Source organism: Phacochoerus africanus, chromosome 8 (assembly GCF_016906955.1).
Source record: "Phacochoerus africanus isolate WHEZ1 chromosome 8, ROS_Pafr_v1, whole genome shotgun sequence".
NCBI classification, from domain to species: Eukaryota; Metazoa; Chordata; class Mammalia; order Artiodactyla; family Suidae; genus Phacochoerus; species Phacochoerus africanus.
Genome location: NC_062551.1, coordinates 87,092,760 through 87,118,051, shown reverse-complemented (window position 1 = coordinate 87,118,051; position 25,292 = coordinate 87,092,760). Strand labels below are relative to the sequence as shown.

General features: G+C 57.3%; 1 protein-coding gene across 1 annotated transcript in view; it reads left to right on the top strand.

Moving 5' to 3' along the window:
* Positions 1-510: 510 nt before the first annotated feature.
* SDC3 (syndecan 3) overlaps positions 511-25,292 on the top strand; it is a 37,727-nt gene continuing 12,945 nt past the window's right edge. The window contains exon 1 of the mRNA XM_047792963.1: positions 511-680. Coding sequence (XP_047648919.1) covers positions 543-680 — 138 coding nt within the window. The 5' untranslated portion in view covers positions 511-542. The remainder of the gene's footprint in view (positions 681-25,292) is intronic.

Below are 25,292 nucleotides of genomic sequence, written 5' to 3'. Positions count from 1 at the left end.
CTGCTAATGGTCACGCAGATGCGACCCAGCTACCCAGACCCTCCAACGAGCCAGGTCGTCTCTCGCCTCCCCATCTGGGGTCCTTCCCCTCCGAGGCCCGCGACGGCTCGCGGAGGCGCGCGCTGCAGGATCCGGTCGCCCCAGCGAGGCTCGGCGAGGCCGGCCGCCCGGCTCGGGTCGCAGGTTCCCCCGCCCATCCCGCGGCGGCTGGGCGCGTGCGGGACGCGCGAGGACCCCCGGCGGCGGCGGCGGCGGCGGCGGCGGCGGCGGCGGCGGCGGGGGGGGGGGGGGCGCTCGGCGGCCGGCCCCGCCCCTCCCCGCCCCGCCCCCCGCGCTGGGGGCGGCCCGGCGGCGGCGCACGCTTCCTGCGGGCGCGGCGGCCGTGGGCGCGGAGCTGCCGGGCGGAGCCGGGCCGCCGAGCCGGAGCCCCGACCGACAGCGCGCTGGGCCAGCCGCCGGGCCGCGCCGCCGCCGCCGCCGCCGCCGCCGAGCCGCCGCCTCGGGAACAAAGGCGCCCGCCCGCTGCCGCCGCCGTCGCCGCCATGAAGCCGGGGCCGCCGCACCGCGCCGGGGCCGCCCACGGGGCTGGCGCCGGGGCCGGGGCTGCGGCCGGGCCCGGGGCCCGCGGGCTGCTCCTGCCTCCGCTGCTGCTGCTGCTGCTGGCGGGGCGCGCCGCGGGGGTGAGTGCCGCCGGTTCTTGCGCCCTGGCTCGCGCCCCGCGCCAGCCTTGGCGGGGTGGGGGGGACTCGGCGGCTGGCCGCCCGCGCCTCCTTGCGGGCCCGTTTCCCCGCCGGCGGGACCCTTCCCCGCGGGCGGCGGCGGGTCCGGGCTGGGGTCTGGGCGCGAGGCCGCGCTGGGCGTGTCTCGGGTTTGAGAGGACGTGGCTTGGCTTCGTGGGTGTGCCCGGATCGTGGCCACTTTTAGGGAATCGGGTCCTTTCCCCAGGTGGGGGGAGGGTCGCGTTCTGTTCCTCCCTCCGAGGGTCGCTGCGAGATGGGAAGGGGAGGGGCGGAGGGTGATTTGTATGAAGGTGACCTGAGGGGGTGGATGAGGGTGGCCGCGTGTGTGGCCACCTCCGTGGAGGGTGCTGGGACCTGTGGGGTGTGCACGGGCGAAGGATGAGGCATGAGGACGAGTCTGCCACCATGGGTGGGGGCCCCCTTGCCCTACCTGCGTGTGGTCGTGTCAGGGTGACCCATTGTGAATGGTGTGTGCAAGGGATGAGGATGGGGACTGTTGGCCATGCCATGTGTGCCGGCAAAGGGTGAGTGTGTGTGGAGGAGAGACTGTGGTGGGTGTGTGCTCTGACCCATGGGAGTGTGTGTGCACGCGCGCGTGTGCATATGTGTGCAGGCAGGTGCATGGGTGACCCCGTGCATGGAGCGTGCACCCTTGAGGGGCTGATTGTATGCAGGTAGGGATGAATATGTATGTATGAGGTGACCCCTGAGTGTCCCTTTGAGTGACTGCAGCAGCCTTGGAGTTGAGCTCAGTCCCAGCTCCATCAGGGGAAGCAGGAGGAGGAGGCAGCAATAGGGAGGAAAGGCCGCCTCCTCCCCTTTCAGGGACCCAGGTCCCAAGTGAGTTCCCCATAGGCACATGTCAGGAGCCAGGCCTGGTCATGAACTGTCCAATTCCCTTGGTTGGTTCTGGGAGCTGTGCCTGTACCCCTTTTCCCAGGCTGACAGGGACACAGGCCTTTCAGGCAACCCCCAGGTGCCTGGTCTCCTCCTGCAAGTCTCTTGGGGCCAATGTGTAAAATGGGAGGAGGTCAGGCAGGGGCTCAGAGGTTGCTTCTCAGACACACAGGCTACTACTCCCCAGCCCTCCCCATGTGGAGGCTGTGAGTGGGGGATGGGGGAGTGCTGAATGCCAAGCTGAGTACTGGGCCTGGTGGGCTGGGTGCCTCATCCCCGGGTCTCCCCCAGGTAGGGTCAGCGAGGTCTGGGGGAGGGCGGGTGGGCAGGGACCCAGCCCATCCTAGAAGCTGGGCCACTTGCTCAACCTCACTTCCGGAAGACCATCTTGGAAATCAAAGACTTGGAAATCACACAGCCTTGGGTTCAAATCCTGCTTCCACCCCTGATTCGTGGTGTGACCTTGGACAAGTTGTCTCACCTCTCTAAGCCTCCATTGTCTTCCCTGCACAATGGGGCTCCTGACACCTCCTGAGAGATTAAATGAGATGATGTGTGTGGTCACGCACAGGAGGGGCTCAGTCAATGTTTGGTGTAGAGATGCATGACAGCCGGCCTAGGACACCATGCTTCAGATGCCGCAGCCCCGCGGGAACCCGGAGCTGTGTGACCTCGGGCAAGTCGCGTCCCTCGCTGGATAACTGTTCTTCATCCATAAAGCAAGGCTAATAATCCCTGTCCCAAGAGGCGGTGGAAGGAAGTAAATGAGCACCCTTGAGGTGAAAGTCCTCGATAAGGCAGGGTGCCCCTGGATCTGAGGCCGAGGTAGAATGGGTGTGGTTCGCATCCAGTGCTGGGTGGCAGATAAAGCAAACCCCCCAGGGTCTGGGCCTGGCAGCGGAGATGGCGGGCTTGACTCGGAGGAGAGGCGGGGCGGGGCTCTAGATGAGGTGGGGGAGTCCCTCTCCTGGCTGCCCAGGAGGGACGTCACCTCGACTGGTCTGGGAGGCAGGGGTTAATGGGTGGTGCCCGGTGGCCTGGGGTGCCAATGACAGAGGAAGAGGGTGATGCCTGCAGCAGGAGGGACGAAGATTAGACCAGAGGAGCTCCGCCAACAAGGCTCCAGGACTGGCCTCCATGGCACGGGGGCCCATAAGGACATCGCTGGGATGGGCAGTGGCTGGCAGAGGAGGGGCCGCGCGACCCTAAGGTCTGCCCACCAGCTTGAAAGGGAGGTCGGGGGGTCAGCTTGCAGGGTGGCCTCAGCAGGGGCGGTAGGTCTCATTCATGCTGCAGATGGTGGGGTTGGGGAGTGTGTGCGACTCTGAGGGACATCTACCTTCAGGGCCCCTTCACTTTCTGTACCTAAATCACCACCCAGAGAGACCCAGAGTATGAGGATTCTGGAAATGTTAGCTTTGAAGCATGTTCTTTAGATGCTCAGGACTAAAAGGGATTTAGGTGTTTCTTAGTCTTGTTCCAATTCCCAGTGATGGAGGTTGACTACTTTGTGGCTGTGTGACCTTGAGAAAGTTATTTAACCTCTCTGGTGCCTTCATTTGCCACCTCTGTAAGATGGAGAGAGACTGGGGTTAATACGTAAAGCTCTTAGTACAGTGCCTGGCACATAGTAAACACACAGTGAATGCTGATTTCTTGTTCTTTTAGAAGGTTGCCATTCTGTGATTGGGAATGTGGTCGGGGTGGGGAGGGGAAGGGAAGGGCGAGAGACCATGAGGAGGGGGAATCAATCAAGGGGTTCTTTTGAAGCCCCAGCCCTAGGCCTGGTGGTTCCTGCTCCCTCCCCACCCCCAGGATTTCAAGCATCCGGGAACTCCCTGTTCCTCTCCCCTCTGATATTCTGGTTGACTGGGGACATTGGGTTGGCAGGGCAAGGTTGTCCTCACTGTAAAAATTAAATGTTGGGGATCCATGGGCTGCTTCAGACCAGGCCCTGGCACAGGGGTACCCTAGGGATCCATTGCTGTTTAGTACTCAAGGTAGCAGGGGCTGCAGGGACAGAGGCTTTGGCTAAGGGGCTTCTCTTTCAACTTGCTCATCTCTAAGATGGGGACAATAACAGTGGAGTCTCGCAGGGATGTTGTGATGAGAAAATGAGCTCCTTGGGTGGACTGAGCACAGCCTGCCAGTGGTGAGCTGTCAGGAGCTGGGGACTTTGCAGGAGGGAGCCTGGAAGTGTCAGGGAGGGCTTCCTGGAGGAGGAGGTTTTAAGCTTAAGCTATACAAATGGTTGCCACGTGATACTGAGCAAGCTGTAGCCTGCCCTGCGCCTCAGCTTTCTTACCTGTCAACGGGGGACAAATTCTTGGCTTATAGAACTGTTACCGGGGAGTTACAACAGTCTCATGATGGAGTTGGGACTGGAACCGGTGCCTCCCACTCCCTGGGGAGCAGTGCAGTGCCCCCAGCCGTGAATTCCGTGTGTTTCTTGTTCCCTCCTGTGGAGTTGAGCATGGCTGGAGAAAAAGCACTTTGGCCTTTTGAAGATAAATGGCTGGTTCCACCCCATGGGGGCCCTGGAGGCCCCAGGGCAGCACTGGGGCAGGGGCAGCTTCAGCTTGAGATCTGGAAAATGCTGGGGTAGCAGTGGGGTGGGTGAGAGGGCTTTGTGAAGGGGGGAGGGTTGAGGCAGAGCTGCCCCCAGAAGCCAGGGCCTGCTGCAGGCCTTCTCCGGCCCCTCCCATTAGCTGGGACCAACCCCCCAAAGCTGCCTGGGGGAGGGGGAGGGGTCCTTCTAGAAGGGGCTGCAATAGGATTCCTGAAGGCGGGACCAGACAGAGGCATCTTGGGGATGGGAGGTAGTGAGCCTGGCAGCGGCTGAGGCCAGGATTTGGGAGGCAGCTTCCATACCTCTGAGGGCTTAATAATACAAAGAGCAGCTCCTGCTTGCGGAGAGCGCTGCCCACTGAGCACTTTAGGTGTATTGGCTCATTTAATCCTCATGGTCGGCTTTGGAGGTGGAGACTGTTAGAACGTCTTTGGAAGTGTTACTGATGAGGAAAACTGAGGCACAGAGAGGTTAAATGACTTGCCCAAAGTCACACAGCTGGAAAGTGGCAGAGCTGGATTGAGCCAGGGCCTGGCGGGCTAATAGAACAGGACGGCAGCCCACATTTCACCCTCTCTTGCTGTGCGATCCTGGGCAGGGTACTTTGGATCTTCCCTACCCACCCCCCCCGTCCCCCATTATGCCCACATTACCTGTTTCATGAATGCCTGCTCACTGCCAGGCTCTGGGACAGGCGTGTCCCATGTCTTTTTTCATTTAATTTTCACCCTAGCCATGGAGGTGGGTGATGCTGTGCTGTGGCAGATGCGGGGAAGGGCTTGCCTGGGGACCCTGTCCCCAGAGCCCTTGCTCCTGCACTACCTCCCAAGGCCCTGTCATCTGCAAACGAGCTATTCTGGAGTCGAGTCGTTGGGGCTGGAGCAAGGGCGAGCTTTATAAATTGTGGAGGGCTGCGGACGAGATGGGGTGGGCGGGGCCTGGGTCTGGGTCCTGGGAGTATATAGCACAGGAGAGGGGAAATGTTCAGAACCGCAGGATGAGAGGGGTCAAAAAGTCACCATCCCCCCTGGACACACGCTGGATGCCCCCAGCACTGGGGTGCACTCTTTGCATAGGCAACCAGGCCTGCCTTTCCTCCTTCTGACCCCTAGAAAGTTGTGCCCCAGTCTACCTCCCTGCCACCCCAGTCTACCTCCCGGCCTGAGTCCTGGCCCCACTGCGCCTCAGCTGCTCTCTAGCCTGAGTGACAGGCTCAGAGAGGAGGAGTGACTTGGTGGAGGGCACACAGCAGTCAGGAGAGGTGTCAGAATACGTTCCTGATAGGCCACGAGCACCTTGGGGAGGCTCTGTGGTTGCCTTGCTCTTTGCAGAACCCCCAAGGCCTACTTTATGCCTGGCCCAGAACTGAATGGTGCGAATGAATGAATGAGGAAGCGAATGAAGGCAGGCGAGAAGCCAGGACGGGAACCTTGGAGCCCAGGCTGAGGCTTTACGTTCTCTCCTGTGGCAATGAGTTAGGGGGACAGTGAGGCCGGCAGAGTCCTGCTAAGTCCAAGGCATGTGCCCGTGGGCTGGGAGGCACTGGGGGGCTGCGTGGGGTGGGCCTGCGGTCTGAGCGCCAAGGCGTGGTCACCACATCTGGGAGGGACAGAGGCCCTGTGGCTCTGGGCTCCAGCCCAGCCGCTCGGAGCCCTGTGATTTTTGTGTTGGGGGCGGAGTGGGGGAGGGTGCAGGGTGGCTGGATCCAGGAGCTGCCTCAGGGCCCAGTCCCTTGCTTACCCCGTGTGCCCCTTCGAGCAGGGAGCAGAGTCTGGGCTGGTCCTGGACCACCTGGTGTATCTCTTGACAGATACCCGCTCCCCTGGCCTTGGCTCCCAGCGTGTCCCAGGATTCCAGCAGGCCGAGTAGCCTTCACTTCCGGCCCCCCTTCCTCCAGAGCAGGCCCTGGCCAGCGGGGTGGCCCCTCCCCTCCCCCACTGACCAGGCCGCGTCCCAGCACCAAACAGGAAGCCGCGATTACAGGGGGAGTCTGAGCAGTGGTGGCTGAGGGCCCAGCTGGGGGATGGGGTGAGGGTGGCCCCTGACAAATGATCCAGCCCCTTCCCTACCTGGCGGCTGAGGGTGGAGGGCAGGGAATGCCTGTGCCGGCCTTTTGTACCAGGTGGAGAGGGACTTACAACCTCCAGGGCCCCTCCAACTGGCCAAGGGCTGCCTTCTTTCCCCCACCACCCCAACTCGGAGGCCCCGCCTGGGTGCTGGTGCTTTCTCTATTTTGGGGTCTTCAAACCTGAGGGTGCAGTTTGAGGCAGCAGAAGGAGCAGGGGCCCCACAACCAAGTGGACCAGGGTTGCAGTCCTGGTTCTGTCAATATCCTGCTGTGTGATCTTGGCAAGTTTACTTCACCTCTCTGAGCCTCAGTCTCCTCTTTAAAATGAGCAAAGAATACTTCTGCCTCAGAGTTCTTTGAGAAGGAACAACACAAGATAATAAAGTGCCCGATACAGAGTGGGCTGCTCCCACAAATAGTGATTTCCCCCATTTACCTGCTTTGGCTTTGCTCTTCTGTTCCCGGGCTCACGGAGGAATTGCTTTTGGGGGGGCAGAGATAAGGTTTTCCCTTGGAGAATGTGGGGACCAAGTTTGAATGATTTCTGATGACCCAGAGCAGAACCCTGGGGGTGGGGGTTGGGTGACCCTAAAAGGGAGAATTTGGGCGAGGACTCCCATTTGCAGCAGGCAGGATCGGGGCCAGATCAGAGGCAGCACTTTCCAGTGCCGCGTGGTATGGAATTCACAGGGAATTTGGTTTCTTGGAGCAATTGGCGGCCAGTCTGGAGGCAGAAGATGGGACTTGATGACTCTTCAGGCCCTTCCAGTCCTGGAACCCCAGAGAGACCTTGCTGTTTGTGGTATTCACTCAGGACTTGGTGGCACTGGGCTCTTTCTGTTTGCCTCCCACCTAGGGAGTATCTCGGCTGTGTTCCCTTCATCACACAGGTCCTGGCCCAGAGGATGTGACTGCTGATGTTTGCAAAGGACCTCAGAGGTGATTGGCCCCACAGCCTACCATCTCACAGGTGGAAATCCTGAAGCCTGGAGGTGGCCCCGGGCTTTGCCCAAGGATTGGGGACACTACTCCAGCCTTAGGTGGCCTCACTGAGCCTTCTGACCCTGGTGGCATTCCGCTCATTTAGAAGAAGGCTCGGGAGTTCCCGTTTTGGCTCAGCAGCAATGAACCCGACGAGTATCCATGAAGATGTGGGTTTGATCCCTGGCCTTGCTCAATGGGTTAAGGATCTGGTGTTGCTGTGAGCGGTGGTGTAGGTCATAGACCCAGCTCGGATCCCACATTGCTGTGACTGGCGTAGGCTGGTGGCCACAGCTCCAATTCAACCCCTAGCCTGGGAAATTCCATCTGCTAACAGTGCAACCCTAAAAAGAAGAAAAAGGCTCAGAGATGTTAAGCCACCTGCCAGAGCTCACGCAGCTGGGCACTGGTGGAGCTGGGTATTCAGTTACTTTTCACCTACTCTGGGTTCTGTCTGTCCCATGACCACCCTTGTCATCATACCCCTTCAAGCTGAGAAGGAAGGTGGGGGGCTTGGTGGGGTGTGAAGGAATCTGAGGGGTGGGAGTGAGGGAGAATGTGATTAGGGCCTAAATCTTTGTTCTGGGACGGCCCATGGGCTTGCTTCACCCTAGGGTCAGCCTCTGTACCCCCTGCCCTGCCAGCCAGGCCCCACCCAGCCTGCTCCCTCCCCTCAAGCTCTGCTCACAGCCCAGACTTTAATAAGGGTAATTTAGAATCAATCACCAGCAGGATCTGGGAAATCTAATTGCAGCAAACTGATTGCCAATTCGATTGCGGGCACCAGGGGGCTGTGGGTGGCTCATTAGGCCTGTCTCCCTCCCTGGGCTGGGGTGTGGGGGGCTGTGTGGGGGCTGAGCAGGCAAGGCTCCTGGAGAGGTGGGGGCTGTTATACTGAGAGCAGGGGAAGCATATTCTCCCTTCTCGGGGAGGCTGGCAGGACCCATGTACCGCCACTCTCTCCAGGGTGCACCGCCAGGGTGGGCGCCCATGTCCGTATGCCCTTTCCCGCCACGTCCTCATGGTCAGGCTGCCATTGAGGGTGGGGTGGGGGTGTCTGCAGCTGCCTTCTACCTGGTTCCCGCCCCGAAGTCGCTCCCTTGTTGGGGAGCCAGGCATGATGATGGTGGTGATAATGGCCAGTCCTTACAGGGTGTGTGTTGCACATCTGGCACGGTTCCAAGTGCTTACGTGTTTTACCTCCGTTCTTAGGGAGCCTAGGAAGTGAGTATTGTTACCCATTTTACAGATGGCACAACAGAGACCTGAGAGCTTAAGCAGCATCCCCCAGGCGAGGCAGTCAGCAAGCAGCTGGTCAAATGGGCCAGTAATGTCTCGTTCACCAGGCTGGAGCGCTGCAACAGGGTATCCAAGTGAGGGGCGGTGTTGGGAGAGGGGCAGCTAGTTAAGAGGAAGCTGCTGTGGTGCAGTTGCTTTTATTTTACTTACTCTAACTATTACACTCCCCCCAGGATCCTTGCATTTCAGAGGTGGGTCTGCTCCGGGCTTGTCAAGTGACCGTGGGCGGCTGCCCACCCCACCCTCCCAGCCTCTACTTCCGCATCTGTAAGGTGGGGAAGTGGGACTGCGTGGCCCAGAGGCCCTCCCAGTCGTCACATCTGAAGAACCATCAGAGGCCAGAGAGGGCAGGGCCTGACCTGGGGGAGCCCAGCTGGGAGGGGAGGGCAGGCCTGCCAGGCTGGGGACAGGGCGGGAGGCTTGCTTCCTTCAGGTGCCCTGGGTATGCTTCCTCCTGGGCTGGGCTGGGAAGGGTTTCTTTCCTTGCCCATCACCTTCCTCCCCAGCCTCTGGGACATGATCCGGGCTGACTGGAGGCTGGGCCGTGAGTCTGGTTTCCTGGGTTCTTATCCCTACTCTGCTGCTCCCTGCCAGTCACTTCAGCTGCCATTTCCTGATGTTCCCCTCTGTGTCTGGCCTGTGCTGAGCCCTAGGAACCCCGAGGGGGCTCAAGCTGGTCCCTGACCTCAGGGAGCTCCTAGTTAGGAGAGGGGCTGAGGGAGTGAGTCTAGAGAAAAAGAGATTGCTTTGGGCTTGGGGGAATCACAGAGGGCTCCATGGAGGAGGTGTCATTTATACCAAGCCTTGAAGGAGGGCAGCACATTGATAGAGGGATCAGGGTGGATGAAAGCTCAGAGGTGGGAAAGGCCCTGATATGTCGGGGAGCTGAAGAGATGCTAAAAGTAACACTTCCTTGCTGGGGAAGGAGAGCCATGTGCAGAGGTGGGAACAAGCCTCCCTTTGGGGTGGAGGAGCCAGTGTTGAAGAGGCTGCTGTTTCTAAGGAGGGTGTATTGCTTCTTGCATTTAACAGACATTCACTGGGCACCTCCTGGGTGCCTGGCCTGTGCCACAGGGTGTTTGGGGGCTGAACAGTTGAACATGACAGGGCCTCCGCATGGGAGACCCCAGTGACTCCTGAGGTGGGCTTTGAGTTCAAACCAAGACAGTGGCTTCCCTCGTCAAGGCAGAGGATGTTGGTCTGTAAAGCAGGTGCAGCCCCACGCTGCCCCAAGGGGATGCGATACTGTTCATATTGAATTATGCCTGTTGAGTGCCTGCCCTGTGCGAGAATCTGCTGCCAAATATCTAACATATAAAAACTCCCTTAATCCTTACCACCCCGTGAAGGAGGCATCATTTTTACCTTCATTTTACCAAAGAGGAAATTGAGGCACAGAGAGGTTAAGAAACTTCTCTGGGATCACAGAGCTCGTAAGTGGCACCCTTACCAGAACTGGAACCCAAGCAGTCTGGCCTCAGTCCCATCTGGTGCACAAGTGCTGCTCCGTGCTACCCTGTGCGCTGCAAACTGTTGAGTGTGGTGTCCTGAGAGGATAAATGTAAGGCCAGGCAGATCTTTTTTTTTTTTTTTTGTCTTTTTGCTATTTCTTGGGCCGCTCCCGTGGCGTATGGAGGTTCCCAGGCTAGGGGTCGAATCGGAGTTGTAGCCACTGGCCTACGCCAGAGCCACAGCAACGTGGGATCTGAGCCGCGTCTGCAACCCACACCACAGCTCACGGCAACGCCGGATCATTAACCCACTGAGCAAGGGCAGGGACCGAACCCGCAACCTCATGGTTCCTAGTCGGATTCGTTAACCACTGTGCCACGACGGGAACTCCCAGGCAGGTCTTGCTGGGTGAGCCAGTGTGGCTGCGCCGGGGAGCCCTGACCCAGGCCTGGGGCTCTTGGCTTCCACTCGGGTCTTCTCTGCTGCATGTTTTCTGTTGAGTTGGGCCATGGCCTGAGGCCAGCTGAGGCTGGAAGTGCCCTTGGAAACACTCCGTCCAGCGTGTTCATCGTCCTGAAAGGAAGACTGAAGCCGAAGGAGTGAGCGCGAGTCATAGTGAGGGTCTTCCAAGAACTGGTAGTTCAGCCTTTTTAATTTTGCATGTGAGGAGATTGAGGCTCAGAGAGGTACAGTGGCTTGCCCAAAGTAACACAGCAGGTTGGTGGCTGAGCTGGGACCAAGAGCTATGTCTCCTAACTCCTAGGTGGGGTACCATCCCTTGTACCATGTTTCTTCTCTTTACTTGTCTCTTTCTGCCCAGACTGCAGGCCCAGCTCTCACCCCTCTCCTAGGAAGCCTTTCCTGACCTGACCTGACCTGCTGCTCTCATCCCCAAGACTCTATGCCAGATCGTGCAGAGCGAACATTATCTCTCTTGCTTTCATGTCTACCCCATGTTGTTCCTTTCCCATGGATTGTTCCCTTCTCCAGCAAACTCCTATTCATCCTCCAAATCCCAATACAAATGCCCCTTCCTCCGGGAATCATTTACTAGCCTCTCCTCCTAGCTCCCAAGCACAGTGAGCCCTTTTTTGGCCCCTTCTCTCCTACCTCCCTGTTCTAGTGTCCCAGGCACTGCTCCTCTGCATGCTGGGATTCTTTACTAAGCCCCAATTCTATTACATCCTTTCATAGTGTCTGGCTCCCTGCAGAGTTACCTCCTTGGAGCCCTCACTTGGATATGTTGTTGCAGCAGCTCATCCCCCATTACATCATCTCCCTGGTCAGCTTCACACTTAGGACTTTGTTTCATTTCCCTCAGTTTGGACATTGCCGCCTTATTTTCATGCTTTCACACCTCAGTCTGTTTTACTTCTGGTTCTCTTGTCACACCTTGTCCTTGCTCCCCAGCCCCCTGCTTCTGTGATCCCCAAGCTCGGAGAAGAGGAGGGTGGATGCTGGCAGCGGGGAGCAGTGGGCATGAGAGTGCTTCCTGCCTCATTACCGCAGGCTCAGGCTTGGTTATGAGAGATCTCCCCCCCTCTGCCCTCCATCTCCCCCGCCGACCATCCTCCTGCCCACCTCCTCCATCTGCTCACTGTTCCCTCTGCTTCCCTCCCATGCTCATCTCTCTCTCCTCCTGCTCTGTTCCCCTGAGGCCTCTACCTCACTCACTCCCTGGCTGATTGAAACCTCCCGTCTCCCTGCCTGCGACTCACTGGGGCCAGGACCTGAGTTCCCTGGGGGACAGGGGTCTTCAGGGCCAACGGGGTGTTTGGGATCAAGGCTAGAGGGATGACATGACTGCTTCTTTGGACCCAGAAACCCCTCATGCCCTTCATCCGCTCCCACCCCCAGAAGTACAGTTTCAAGGGCAGAGAACCACAGGAAATCAGCCCCTTGCCTCGCTGTTCAGGTGAGGACACGGAACCCAAACTCGGAACTTGGCTGCTCAGGGTCCCCATGATGAGAGGCGGACGAGCTCCCCCAGGGCAGGCCCCTCCCTGGCCTCTGGAAGCTGAGCCCTGGCTTGGCTGAATTCTTATCTCACAAGAGGCAGGGGAGCCAAGAGGCTTGTTTGGGATGGTCTCAGATCCGGACTGGGGGTTCCGGCTCTGTGTTCGGGGGACATTCTGCAAAGCTGTGGTTGTGGCCAGGGCGATCTTCTTTACCCGTGTGGCACTAAGGCCATGTTTCTGTTTAGGTTCAGGTGAGGGCCGGGTCTGTGTGCATAGGCACCTGTTTGGTGGTGTGTTGCTGTGTGTCTGTGCTGATGTGTGGGGGCTTTGGGGTCTGTGTAGGGAAGGACCTTTGTGGCCTGCTCCTTTGCCTTCAACTGTTTTTGTGGCTTTGATGTGAGGCTGGGGGGATCGGGAGCCCCCAGGTTGCCATCTCCCCTTTTTTAGCTCAAGAGGGTTTGCTCCCAACACCTGGGGTGTCTGGGTATTAGCAGCTCCTGGGAAAAGAATGGAAGTTGGGAGACACTCTCCTACCCTGGGGGCGGCGGTCGATGCTCAGATAGAAACGCGTGCCCTTGCAGACCCACGTGTGTATGTGAAAGAGTACACAAGCCTGAGCACACACGCCGTCCTGTGCACACCCGGGGAGCCTGAGACCCATGTACTTAGTGGAACTCACACAGGCACCCAAAGATGGGGACACACACTCCCCCAGGTTCAAGAGTATCCCATGGAGATGCAGCCCTTGTACTCACACCCAGACCCACCCAGGCATCTAAGCCCACCTAAGACAACCCGCGGGTGTACACACACGAATGCACCCGCACGCATGCCCAGAAACACCCTGGATGTGCTTGCAGGTGTGCACCTGCACGGCTGCTTGTGCACACACATATGCATTGCTGGGGCTCTAAGCTACCAGGCATGTGTCCGCCCTTAATCCCCGCTCTTAATCCCGGAGTTGAGGGAGCCCAGGCCAAAGGGGCAACGGGGAAGCTGGTCATCTGGCCTCCTTAGAGGTGATTAAGGTGGGGGTGGCGCCGAGGGACTCAGCGCTTTATCTTCTGCCTGACCTCCAAGGGGTACCGCAGACTCAAAACGTGGCTTCCTCCGAGATTCGCTTCCATGTAATTTACCAAACCCTGGGTGCAATCATGCTGGGGAGGAGAAGGTGTGTCTGTGTGCCCCCAAGGAAAGTGGCAGCTGGGTCAGAGGGGCCAAGGGAAGCAGTCCCTTCATTTAACCACCTGCCTGCTGTGGACCCTGACTCAGAGTCCTCGTTATGAGGTGTCCTGGGGATTCTGATCTCTTGAGAGCCCTGTTTCTGGCCGAAGCATTTCTGGAAAATGAGGCCCAACCAGGAGATGCTGAATTTGGGGTCCTGAGCAGGGAGGAGAGTGGGTCACTGGGACAAGGGTGGGATGGGGGGCCCTCCAGGAGAAAGTGGGGCCTGAGCTGGGTGCTGAAGATGTCAGCGCCTGGGGCATTTGGAAATGCACAGGACCTCTTCTGGTTGCTACAGTAATGTGGGTGCTGCTAAATGGAGGCAGGGCCTGGAGAACTGTCCCGCCCATGTGTCCTTTGTGTTCCTGTTGAGAACACTGTCAGGTCCTGCTCCCGATGGGAGGGGTCAGCATGGGCCACAGCTCAGAGGCGGGACTGTCCCCAGCACGCAGTGGGAGGGAAGGCCATGCACACCACCCAGGGCACTGAACAGATGTGCCGAGGTTGTGCAGGCTGAGCCCAGCCTGGCCTCCCACCTCTGGATGTGCATGCGTATGTGTAAGGGGGGGCTGTGATAACAGTGGGAAAGGGTGGTGGGGGCAGCAGTCCCATTTGGGCTCTGACTTTGACCTCTGCTTGTCAGGTGGGTGACCTTGGGCAGCTCATCTCTGTCCTCTATAAGCTGGATGGTGACCACTGCACTGCAGGGTAGTTTTGCGAATTTGGGTTTACTTGGCCCAGAATCCAGCACATTGTCATACCCAGAGCTGCTGACCAGCGATGGCCTTAGTGGGGACAGTGATCGCGAGAGGCCTCTATCACTGCAGAAGTTACAGCCATCACCCTGTCCTTGTCCTGGGGTTTGGAGAACAAGACACTAGGTTCCAGGAACAGCCCCTTGACTGTTGTCCACTTTTTTTTTTTTTTTTTTTTTTAAGGCCTCACCTGCAGCATGTGGAGGTTCCCACGCTAGGGGTCGGATTGGAGCCACAGCTGCTGGCCGGAGCCACAGCTGCTGGCCTGTGCCACAGCCACAGCAACGCCAGATCTGAGCCACATTTGTGATCTATACCACAGATCGTGGCAATGATGGATCCTTAACCCACTCTGAGGCCAGAGATTGAATTTGCATCCTCATGGACACTATGTCGGATTCTTAACCCACTGAGCCACATTGGGAACTCCCACATGTCCATCTTTGAGCCCTGTTTTTCCCATCCTGTACCTTTTGCCCACAAGCCCTGTCTGCTCTAGTTCCTGGGTCAGACCACTTGGGTCATCCATCTGGAGCCTGAGGTCCTGCTCTGGCGTGGGGCTGGCCCTGGTTGAGTCCCTTATGGGCAGGGGAGCCGAGCTGGTGTGACTGGGGCTCTGATGACAAGAGCCCAGGATGGGGCCTCTGGTTCAGCCCACAGAGGGTCAGGTGAAGGGTCAGCTGAAGGAGTTTTTGGTCGAGTGACGTGAGGAGAGGAAGGCATGCCTCATCCCTGGACTGCAGGGCACTTGGGGGCCAGCCACTCAGGGTGCCTAAAGCCCTGAGGGTGTTTGCATTCTGTCTGAGCTCGGCAGGGAGGGCCAAGCCTAGGGCAGTGGCTGAGGATGGGCTGGTTGGATACGGGGGTTGCTGGACCTGCGGGAGGCTGGCGAGGCTGTTGGGGAGGGGCCGTGGGGCTGGGGTTTGCTCTGGTTCCCTCCACCCTCAGCTGGGACTGAGGGCCAGGGGGTCCTCGTGTGTCCTTCACTTTCCCCTCCTCAGCATTCGTTGTGGCTCCTGCCATGTGGTCTGAGCTGCGAGGGGGTCTCTTCCCCTCTTAGTAACCAGATTTGGGTGGGGGGGGAGTGGACAGGGATGGCAGAGCTGGCCCAGGTGGTGGGCTGGATGCAGGGAACTAGGTGCAGGCTTCAAAGCTGCATTTAGGAGTTCCCATTGTGGCTCAGTGGCTTAAGAACCCAACTAGTATCCATGAGGTTGTGGGTTTGATCCCTGGCCTCGCTCAGTGGGTTAAGGATCTGGGCGTTGCCTCAAGCTGCGGCTTAGGTTGCAGATGCAGCTTGATGTGGTGTTGCTGTGGCTGCAGTGCAGGCCAGCTGCTGTAGCTCCGATTTGACCCCTAGCCTCAGAACTTCCATATGTCAGGAGTTCCCGTTGTGGCCCAGTGGAAACAAATCTGACTAGGAACCATGAGTTTGCTGTTTCGATTCCTGGCCTCACTCAGTGGGTTAAGGATCCAGCATTGCTGTGAGCTGTGGTGTAGGTCACAGATGTGGCTCAGATCCCGCATTGTGGCTGTGGTGTAGGCCGTCAGCTATAGCTCCAATTAGACCCCCAGCCTGGGAACCTTCATACGCTGCAGGTGCGGCCCCAAAAAGACAAAAGACAAACAAAAAACAAAGAACTTCCATGTGCCGTGGGTGCAGCCCTAGAAAGCAAACCGAAAAACCCACAACCAAAACAATAACAACCCCCCCCCCATCCTGGATTCAGTTTGTTGGGGTTTGGGGTTACTGAACATCTGTCAGAGGCCCTGCAGCTGGCGCCTGGGCTCAGCCCTCAGGACCAATGGGCCTCTGTGCAGAGAATAGGGAACGGAAACCAGCCTGGGGCTCAGCAGCTGCCGGCTGGGCTGGGTGAAGGCTGGTGCCCAGGACCCAAGGGGAGGGAGGCGGGGCAGGGCATGGTGGGTGGGCCCCTGAGGACATGTCTTTCCTCAAGGCTGCCCCCGACAGCCACGGGGGGAGGGGGCAGTCTGCAACTAAGATGTACTTCACCCCTTGGGCCCTGCCACCCTCCTGACCCCTTCCCTGGCAGCGACATATCCTCAAGCCTCTTCTCGAGGTCAGCCAGGAGCCAGCCTCGTGGACAGAGGGTCTGGGTGGGGACATCTTGGAACCATTAAGGGCTGGAGCTGGGGACACTGGGGTCTAGTGATGGAGATGGCAGCCAGCCTGAGTTTAAAGTTGCCTCTCTCTCCTCTCGGGTCACTCTGGGCCAAACCTGCCCCTTCCACCTGACAAAGTAGCCTTTGACAGGCTCAGGGGAGGCCGTTGCTGGGCTGGGTCACTCCCGTTTGTGGTCTGCAGCGTCAGTGTTTGTGCTTCAGAGGCGGGGGCTGGGGAAGCCTTCCCTGGCCTTGGTTGGGAGTTCGGAGAAGGGGTAAGCAGGGATAAGGCTTTGAGTATTTAAATTGAGGCTTTGCTGTGTGACCCTAGACAACTTTCCCACCCTTTCTGAGCTTCAACCGCACATTCATTCTTCTTTTTTTTTTCACCTAAACAACAGTTTTATTGAGGTTTAACTCACATATCATAGCATCCACCCATCCAAAGCACATAATGACATGTTTTTAAAATATATTGAGTTGTGTCACCATCACTGATTTTTTTATTCACTTTTATCCTCCCCAAAGAAACCGTATACGTATTAGCAGCCACTCCCCATTTCTTCCCCGTCACCCAGCCCCAGGCAGTCACTGATGGACTTTCTGTCCCTCTGGATTTGCCTAGTTTGGACATTTCATATAAGTGGAATCATACAATATGTGGTCTCTTGTGACTGGCTTCGTTCGGTTAGCTTAATATTTTCAAGGTTCAGCCACATGGTGACATGTATTGGTGCCTCATTTCTTTTTCTTGCTGGTGAATATTCCATTGTATGGACACACCGCCTTTTATTTATCCATCTCTAAGCTGATTGATATTTTAGCTGTTATGAATGATGCTACTTTTAACAAAACGTGCAGACATGTTTTCACTTCCTTTGGATATATATATATATATATACTCTAGGACTAGAATTATTGGCGCCCATGGTAATTCTGTGGTTAACATTTTGAGGAACTGCTAGACTGTTTTCCAGAGCGGCTGAATCATTTGCCATCCCCACCAGAGGAGCGTGTGAGTTCTGATTTCTCCGTATTCTCACCACTACTTGTTATCTTCTGACTTTCCGATCACATTCATTCTTGCATCCATTCATCCCCCAGGTATTTATAGAACACCTGTATTTGACAAGGCAGGGTGCTTACTGCAAAATTGGGAAGAGAATTGTTGTTTAGAAGCTTCAGTGGCGCCATATCTATAAAAAACAAATATTCCATGTAGTTCGTAACAGGAGATAAAGATTATCAGGGGCAGGAGTTCCCAGCGTGGCTCTGCGGTAATGAACCCGACTCGTATCCATGAGGATGTGGGCTTGATCCCTGACCTCTCTCAGCGGGTTGGGGACCTGGCGTTGCCGAGAGCTGTGGTGTAGGTCACAGATGCAGCTCGGAGCCAGTGTTGCTGTGGCTGTGATGGAGGCCGGCAGCTACAGCTCTGATTCAGCTCCTAGCCTGGGAGCTTCCATATGCCATAGGGAAAAGATTGTCAAGGGGAGAAGCCGAGGTGGTCAGGCTTCACGGGCCCCATGAGAACAGAGGAAGGGAACAGAGCCTGGGTGCTGTGACCACCTACTCTGTGTCAGGCCCTTTGCTTCTCGGGAGGGTCCTTATGACTCAGGGCTGTACTGTTGTCTCGTTTGCAAATGGGAAACCTGAGGCTCAGGCCAGGCATCCTGCCCCAAGTTCACCCAGCCGAGAGGTAGCTAGGCTTTGGGCCTTGAGCCTGTTTGGATTATCTTGTTTAATCACCCCAACCCTTTAGATTGGTACTATTATCATGCCCATTTTGTAAGAGAAGAAGATGAGGCTCAGAGAGGTGGACTTTCTTGCCCTGGGTCCCACAGCTGCTGAGGGCCAGTGCTGGGGTTTGGACCCACACTGTCTATCTTCAGGGCCCTTTCTCATTGCACAGTGCTGCCTGTCCCCTAGGACTCAGGAGACGAGGGTGAGAGCTTGGCATCCCTCCCACCCGTGTCTCACAGGGTGTTATCTTGGGCTGGAGGTGACCCTGGAGACGAGTGTGGCCCCAGGCAGGCCTCCAGGGCCTCTGCCTGTCCTTCCCCCAGTTTTCTCCCTCCCTCTTTGCTCTGCACCTCAGTTTCCCATCTCTGTGATGGTGGCGGCCCCAGAGGGCCCCATGGCTCACACTGAGTCTGGCATCTTCTATCCCTTGAAATGGGACAGCTCAGAAACCAGCGGGACAGTCCCTGGCCGGTGGGGGGCAGGGAGTTGCATCTCCATCAGGCATGAGTTTGTGCAGGTTCTAAATAACCCAGCAGACGGGAGGGTGAGGGGCACCACAGCTGGACTCCTCAGGAGGCTGGGCCTGGACACACACTCACCCACACAGATGGGCACTCTGCGGCTTTTTGTTGTGTGTCCTTGGGGTGTATGCACAGCACGTGCCGAAGGCAGCTTTGGGGACAGTGTCAGAGCTGTGCCGTGTCCCGATGCAGCTAGAAGGACCAGGCTAATGCCAGAGGGGTCTCTCTGGTCTCCTGGAGGCCTAGTGGAACCCTGGAGCTGACGTGGTCCCCTGAGCCCCCTAACCTGGCTTCAGGTGGCCCCTAAGAGCTGGCCTAGGCATCCTGGATCCTTCAGGCTTGCCTTTCCTTAGAACCAGATGAAATGCACTGGGGTCTGTCTCCCAACCCCTCCCCTCTACCAGGCCCTCCTCCTGCTGACTGCTTCCCTCAGCTCCATCCTGTCACCACCTGGGTTCTCTGTAACCTGCAGCAAGCCCCCTGGCCTGAGGCTGTGAAGTTAGGAGGCTCATGTCACCTGGTCCCATCAGTAAGGGACCTGGTGCTTAGTCAGTGCTCAGTAAGTGCTGCTCTCCTCCCAGCCCAGGTCTGGTTGTAAAGTGGCCAGAACCATAGGCTCCACTGGGAACCTGCTCACCTGCATATTTTTGCATATAATTTGCATAGTGATTTTATGAAAAACTGCTGGGATCCGTCTCAGTCCCTCTTTCCTCCTCCCAGGCCAGTTGGAGCCCTTCTGGTTGGATTTTGGGGGGACCAGAGAGAACCTTTGTCCAGCCACCTGTTTTGGATGGGGAGGCTGAGGCCAGAGGCCAGGGCCCTGCCCGGGAAGACACAGAACACACCATGAGATCTGGTAGGTTAGAAGCAGAAATTGGGTGATGTGGGTCCCTAAGGGTGATCCCATTCGCAGTATTCACTGAACAAATATTGATGGAGGCCGCCTGTGTCCCAGTCACTGCCCCCAGGAGCTGCTGGAGGAGGAGCAGGCCTTAGACAAGGATGTAAATAAGCCAGTTTCAGGCAGCAGTGAGCTGTGAGGAGTAAGTCCAGTGTTGCTAGAGCGAAGGAGTGTGAGGAGGTCATGTCACTGGACTCGGTGGTCTGGGAGGGCTTCTCTGAGGAGGTGAGCTTTGAGTAGGCCACCGTGTCACACCCCAGCACCCACTGATTGCCTAGTAACTGCTCCGCATGTCAGCTGGGGTCTTGGTGGGTTGGGAGCCATCTTTCCCATTTCATAGGAGGGCAAACTGAGGTCCAGTGAGGGAAAGGACCTTGACCAGGGCTCTCTGGAAGCTGGGATGGAACACCTAGCCCCACACTGGGTTGTTCATGGAGACTGGGATCCCTGGAGTGCATGGCCTCTTGCCAAGTCCGTCAGCAGGGATGGTTGCAGAGCCTGGAAACTCAATCCCAGGAGCACCTGCTGATGAGTCCTGGGGTGGTTGGTGGGGCTGCTCACCTGGGCCGGGCCACCTGTCTTGGGAGCGGGACTTGTCTTCCATTTCCTCTCATTCCCATTCAGTCTGTCTGTATCTGTGCAGGGTGCTGGGGAGGGGGGGACAATGTGTAGACCCCAAAGCTTGCTCCCCTTTGAGGAGCTTCCTAGTGGAGGGGATGGTGAAGGCTCGTAGTAGGTGCACGCTACAGTATGAAGAGTGTGGTCCTTGGGGTTCAGCTAATCCCGGGTTCAGATATGGCCCCACTGCTGTGTGACTTTGGGCTAGTTGCCTCACCTCTCTGAACTTTGGTTTTCTCGTCTGTGAAATGGGGATAATAATCCCTCACTGGTAAGATGTTTGTGAAGAGAAATAAGGCCATGTCCATACAGCGGGTGCTGCCTCTGTGGGTGCTGTAACTATTGTTTGTGGTCAGGGGAGAATGGCCCCAGGGCTTCTCCAGAAAAAAATCCCCCTGTGTCCCCCCTACTGGTGGCTTAGCAGGCTCAGTCTCCTCATCTGTAGGTGGGGATAGTAATACCTGCTTCCCAGGTGGCCAAGTGGGTTCCGTGAGATCTGGTAGGAGAAGCCCACCGGAGTGACAGGAGATAGTGGGTGTCCCCTCCTCCCACAGTAAATGACAACACAGTGGAGGCAGAGTCACCAAGAAGGGACTTTCTAATTCAGACCCTGTAGGTGGTTGGTGTGTGGAGGCCTCGAAGGGGAGGCAGTGTTTGAGCTGCCAGAGCTGCCTGAGCTCATACCTGTTCTGCTGACTGTGGGACCTTGGGTGTCTAGAATGGTGCTGGGTACACAGTAGGTGCTTAATAAATACTACATGTCCTGACTTACTGGTGGTGTAGGTGCTGGCTGGCAGAACTGGAAATGGGTCTTCCAGGAAGCGGGAAGAGCATGTGCAAGGCCTGGAAGGCATCCACAAAGGATTCAGTGTGAGAAGAGTGGGTGGGGGGTGGGAGGGGCAGCCGGGGAAGGGGGGGGGATGCTCAGTGGGTGGTCCTGCTCTCAGACACAAGCTTGGGGATAAATGAGCAGTGTGAGTCAGGGTGAGTCAGGGTGGCTGCGAGGATGATGCCGGAGGGCAGGTGGCTGGGATGGATGGGGCGACTGGGGCTGGTTTTCTCAGAGCAGCGCTGTCATCCTCTGGCCAGGTGTAGGTGACAAGGGTGAGCAGCTGTAGGGTGGCCAGCCTGCACTCCGCCTGGGACAGGGAACTAGGCTGATGGAAGAAGGCAGTGGGTGGGCCAAGCAAGGTGTCTGTCTGGGTGCTGGAAGCCGACCGTGGCTGCCAGCGGGTCACTGCGGGGGGAGGGAGCCGGGCCCTGCCAAGCCGGCTTGTCTGCAGCGAATCGCAGCAACGTAGGCACAGGGCCACCGGGTCTGCCAGCTCCCTCAGAGGCTTTTGTGTTTATTTCCTTTCTGCTGCTCCCTGTTGGAACTCACGACCAGCCCCAGTGGGGTCTCAGCAGAACGCAGGGGCCGCGGAGTTTCAGAGACCGGGGAGTGACAGGGATGGGAACCCAGAAACCTGAACATGCTATTTCTAATAACCAAGTACTCTGAGTTTATCGTAGAACATTTGGAAAATACAAACAGGACCTGAGGGAAAAAATGAAAGACTAACTGTCATCCCACCACTCAGAGAGAGCCTCTGGGAACCTCTAGTAGAATTCAGTGTCTAGAGATACACTTGGGTACCAAGTTCATTAAAACAGGATTGAGCTCTACTTTTTTTTTTTTTGTAATCTATTTTTTAAACTTGATGATGAAGTCTTAGTAGCCAACATTCATCCAGCAATTCGGTAATCTGTGGGCACATGGCTTCTCCTACCGCGGACCCCACGAGGTGGTGGTGGTGATTATCTTTGTTTACCAGGAAAACCAGGAGAGAGTTATCTACCTGCCCAAGGTCACCCAGGTACCAACCGAGAAACAGACCTGTCAAAATGATCCTGTCATGGCCCTGCTTCACTGCCTCCTGACTGCCAGTGTAGACATTTCTCATGTCCTTGCATATTCTTTGAAACAAATTAAAAAAAGAAGAAGCCTTTTGTTATGCATTTATGCCTTTTAAGGACCTGATTATAAAGTGTGAATTGGTTAAAACACAGTTATTGATAGCCGCGTGGTGTTCTGTGTCGTAGCTCTGCCCTAAGTTATTTAACTAGTCCCCTGATGCTGGGAATGTAGGTTATTTTCCCCTTTTCGCTCATAAATAATCCTGTCCTGGCTCTCTTTGGCCTGAGGGCTGAATTCTTGGACGCCGGGAATGTCCGAATCAGAAAGCCTCAGAAAGGCGCCGAGAGCACCAAGCCGAAGGTTCATTTCCAAATGGGGTGGCGGAAGTGCAGAGAAGGGGGAGGGGGTTGTCTGGGTCTGGGAGGTGGGGGGCTGGGGGGGCAGTGCTTCTGGGGAGGATGGTGGGAGCCCAGGGGTGGGAAGTGGAGAAGGTGATGGAGGGGCGGGCTGGAGCTGGTGGAACAGGGTATCTATCAGGTAGGGAGGGCTCTGCTATCAGGATGTCCCTGGCAGAACAGCTGGCTGGGATGGGGTGGACGCCAAAGGGTGTTTCCTGCCCTCTCAGCTGCCCGTGTGGAGGATCTGGGGGGCAGGTGTTTGGAATGAGGGCGGTGGGAGCGAATGTGGCTGTCAGTGTGTGTCTGGGCTTCGCTGATTGTTTTTGGGGTGGGGGTGGACTGTCTAGTGGGCCTTCTCAGCCCTTCCTGCCCCTGCTCCTCCCCCAGGCCCTCTGCTCTCTGGGACCTGGGCGCTGGGGCCCCTGCCCAGCAGATGCCGCCTTCGTGCCCCTCACCCTGTGGCAGCCAGTGAATGTGGCGGGTGCCCGGTTCCCAGCCAGGGCAGCTGTGGACGGTGTCGGGGGGCGGAGACCGCCCCCCCCGCCCCCCGCCTTCCCGGTCCAGGCTGTCCATTGTGCAGCCCCCTTGGCCGTCCTGCCGCCCAGAGCCTGGCCCTGGCCCACATTCCTGTGGTGATGCTCTGGGTCTCCGGGTTGGAGCTGGTGAGCGTGAGGGGCACGGAGTTCTCACAGGACTGAGGGCCTTTGGGGACGGGCACTGATGAGGACGGAGCCTATGGGGACTCAGAGGGCTCTGTTGAGCCCACCCTGCTTCCGGGAGCTAGTGTGAAGATGCTGTGTGTCTTTGGACAGATCTCTTTACCTCTCTGAGTGCTGCTTGGCAGGCTCATTCCCCACCACCTACCCCTCTGTCCCCTCTCTGAGGCTCAAGCTCCACAGTTGTGAGCAGGGAGCGCCGAACTCACTGATGACTCAGGCCTTCGGGTGAGGTCTGAGGTGGGAAAGTTCCCACAGGGACGCCAGCAAGCCGTTATTGAGTGCCGACTGTGTGCTGGGCAGCAGGAGGGCTTTTGCTGCATCATCTCACTGGACTCTCACAGCCGCTCCATGAAGAAGATATTGTTGTTTAACCAGACAGGCTCAGAGAGGTTAAGTAACTTGGCCAGAGTCACCCAGCAAGTAAGCAGAGCTGGACTTGAACCCCCAGCTGCCTCAGCCGAAAGCAACCACTGCTCACATTGCCTCCAGTCACCAGGAGACTGGAGCCCAAGTCCAGCTGATGTGGGGAGGAAGTGCGGGCAGAATTAATTATACTTGATTTTATTCTTAGTTTTTGCAGCATGATTAGCACTGCACAGGGTGCTGGGCTCCTGGCCCCCCGCCAGCTGACCTAATTTGTGTGTCTGTGCCTGTTTCTGCAACTTGCCCTTCCTCCCCGCCATCCAGCCTCTCCTTTTTTCTCTCTCTGCCCTCTCCCCTGCTGTGTGGCCTTGGCAATGCTACTTAGCCTCTCTGGGCATGAATAGCCTCACCTGCAGCATGGGTGTAATTATTCAGATTCTTTTCCCCTCGAGAGGCTGGTGAGGTTTAAATGAGATAAAATCTTGAGAATTCATAATAGAAACATTAGAGATAGGAACTAACATAATCGAAATATTAACTAACAGTCATCTCAGCCACATTTATGTATTCAGTTCTCAGTGTTAGGTCCTGTGCTCAGCCCGCTCCCTGCATGGTCTTATTTGGCGCTCATGACAGCTCTGTGAGCCACACGCTATTATCATCACCCCCGTTTTACAGATGAGAACACTGAGATGCCGAGCAGTGGTTTGCCTGCTGTCCAGGGGGTAGTGAAGGGAGGAGCTGAGTCATTCTGGCTGGACCTCTGTTACCCTGGAAGACCCCTGATGGGGGTGAGCAGGTGGGGGGGGCGCTGGGCATGAGCTACCCCGGCCTTCTCCTGGTCTTGGAGGAGGCTCAGAGGAGGCTGGGGGCGGGAGGAGAGAGGTGGCCTGCTCTGAATGTCCCTCCATTACCCCCCTGGCACTCAGAGTGAGTGGCTGAGGAGGGGTGATGGTGGAATTTACTCTCCCGCCCCATTGGCTCTGAAACTCTGGAGAGGGTCACGTTGAGGTGGGGAGGGTGAGCTGGGGGTGGGGGCTGTGGTCACACTGGGCCTGGTCCTACCAGGGTGGGGAGCCTGAGGTGCTTCTTGGGGAAAGGCTGTGGATCAGCTCAAAGTGGGGTGGTGGCAAGAGGGCGGTAAGGGAAAATGGCATGGGGTGTGTCAGTCCATTGGGAAGAGTGCCATGTCCCACCCTGGCATTATGTGTGTGCCTGTACCTACCCCAGAGGAAAAGTGTGCATGGTGTGTGCACCTGGTGCGTGAGCGCGCGTGTGTGTGGAGAGGAGTGGGATGCTGGCATTAGGAGCCTGCTTAGGGGTATCTGAGAGTGGGGCGTATGGATGGTGCGGTGGGTGCCTTTTCAGGGCCACGTGGGTGGAGCGTGTGGGGCGCAGGAGTGGGTATCTGGGAGCATTTGGGTGTTCGCCATGTGCTGGCGTGTGTGCACGGCTTGTGTGGATGTTGGGTGTGTGGGGATGGTCATTATGAGCTGAGGTTGTTACAGGGGCTCTGAGTCACAGGAGAAGGAATGCTGGATGAGCAGCAGGTTGGCAGAGACCCTGGAATGTTAGGAGCAAGGGTTCTAGAGGCCGAGGAGCCATGCTCGTGTCTCCATTTTGAACACCAGCCTCAGTGCCTGCATCTGTAAAATGGGACTAGTAGATCCTGGGAGGCTGTGAAGGTTACGGTGCCGGTGAAGTGCTTCCAGCGCCTGACCTGGGGCAGGGTCTTTGAAGTGGTGGGCAGAGGTCTCTGGAACCCCCAACAACCCTCAGCAGCTCCCCTGGGGAGCTGGGACTTTCACCACTGGTGGTGGGGGAAGCAGTAGGCTGGGTGGTGGGTGTGGGGATGGGAGCACAAGCAAAGGTTGTTGACACATTGTGAGGTTTGCGTCAGAGTCCGAGGGTGTCCCTGCTCTGGGGAGGGTGGGCAGTGGCTTTGGGGACATGCTCGCACCTGGGGAGGGTCGGTGTGCACCAACATGTGGTTATGGGGTCCTGCTGAGGTCGTGTGGGGCATCGTGGGGTGTGTTAGGTGAGGAGAGGGGAGGGGTGCAGGTGT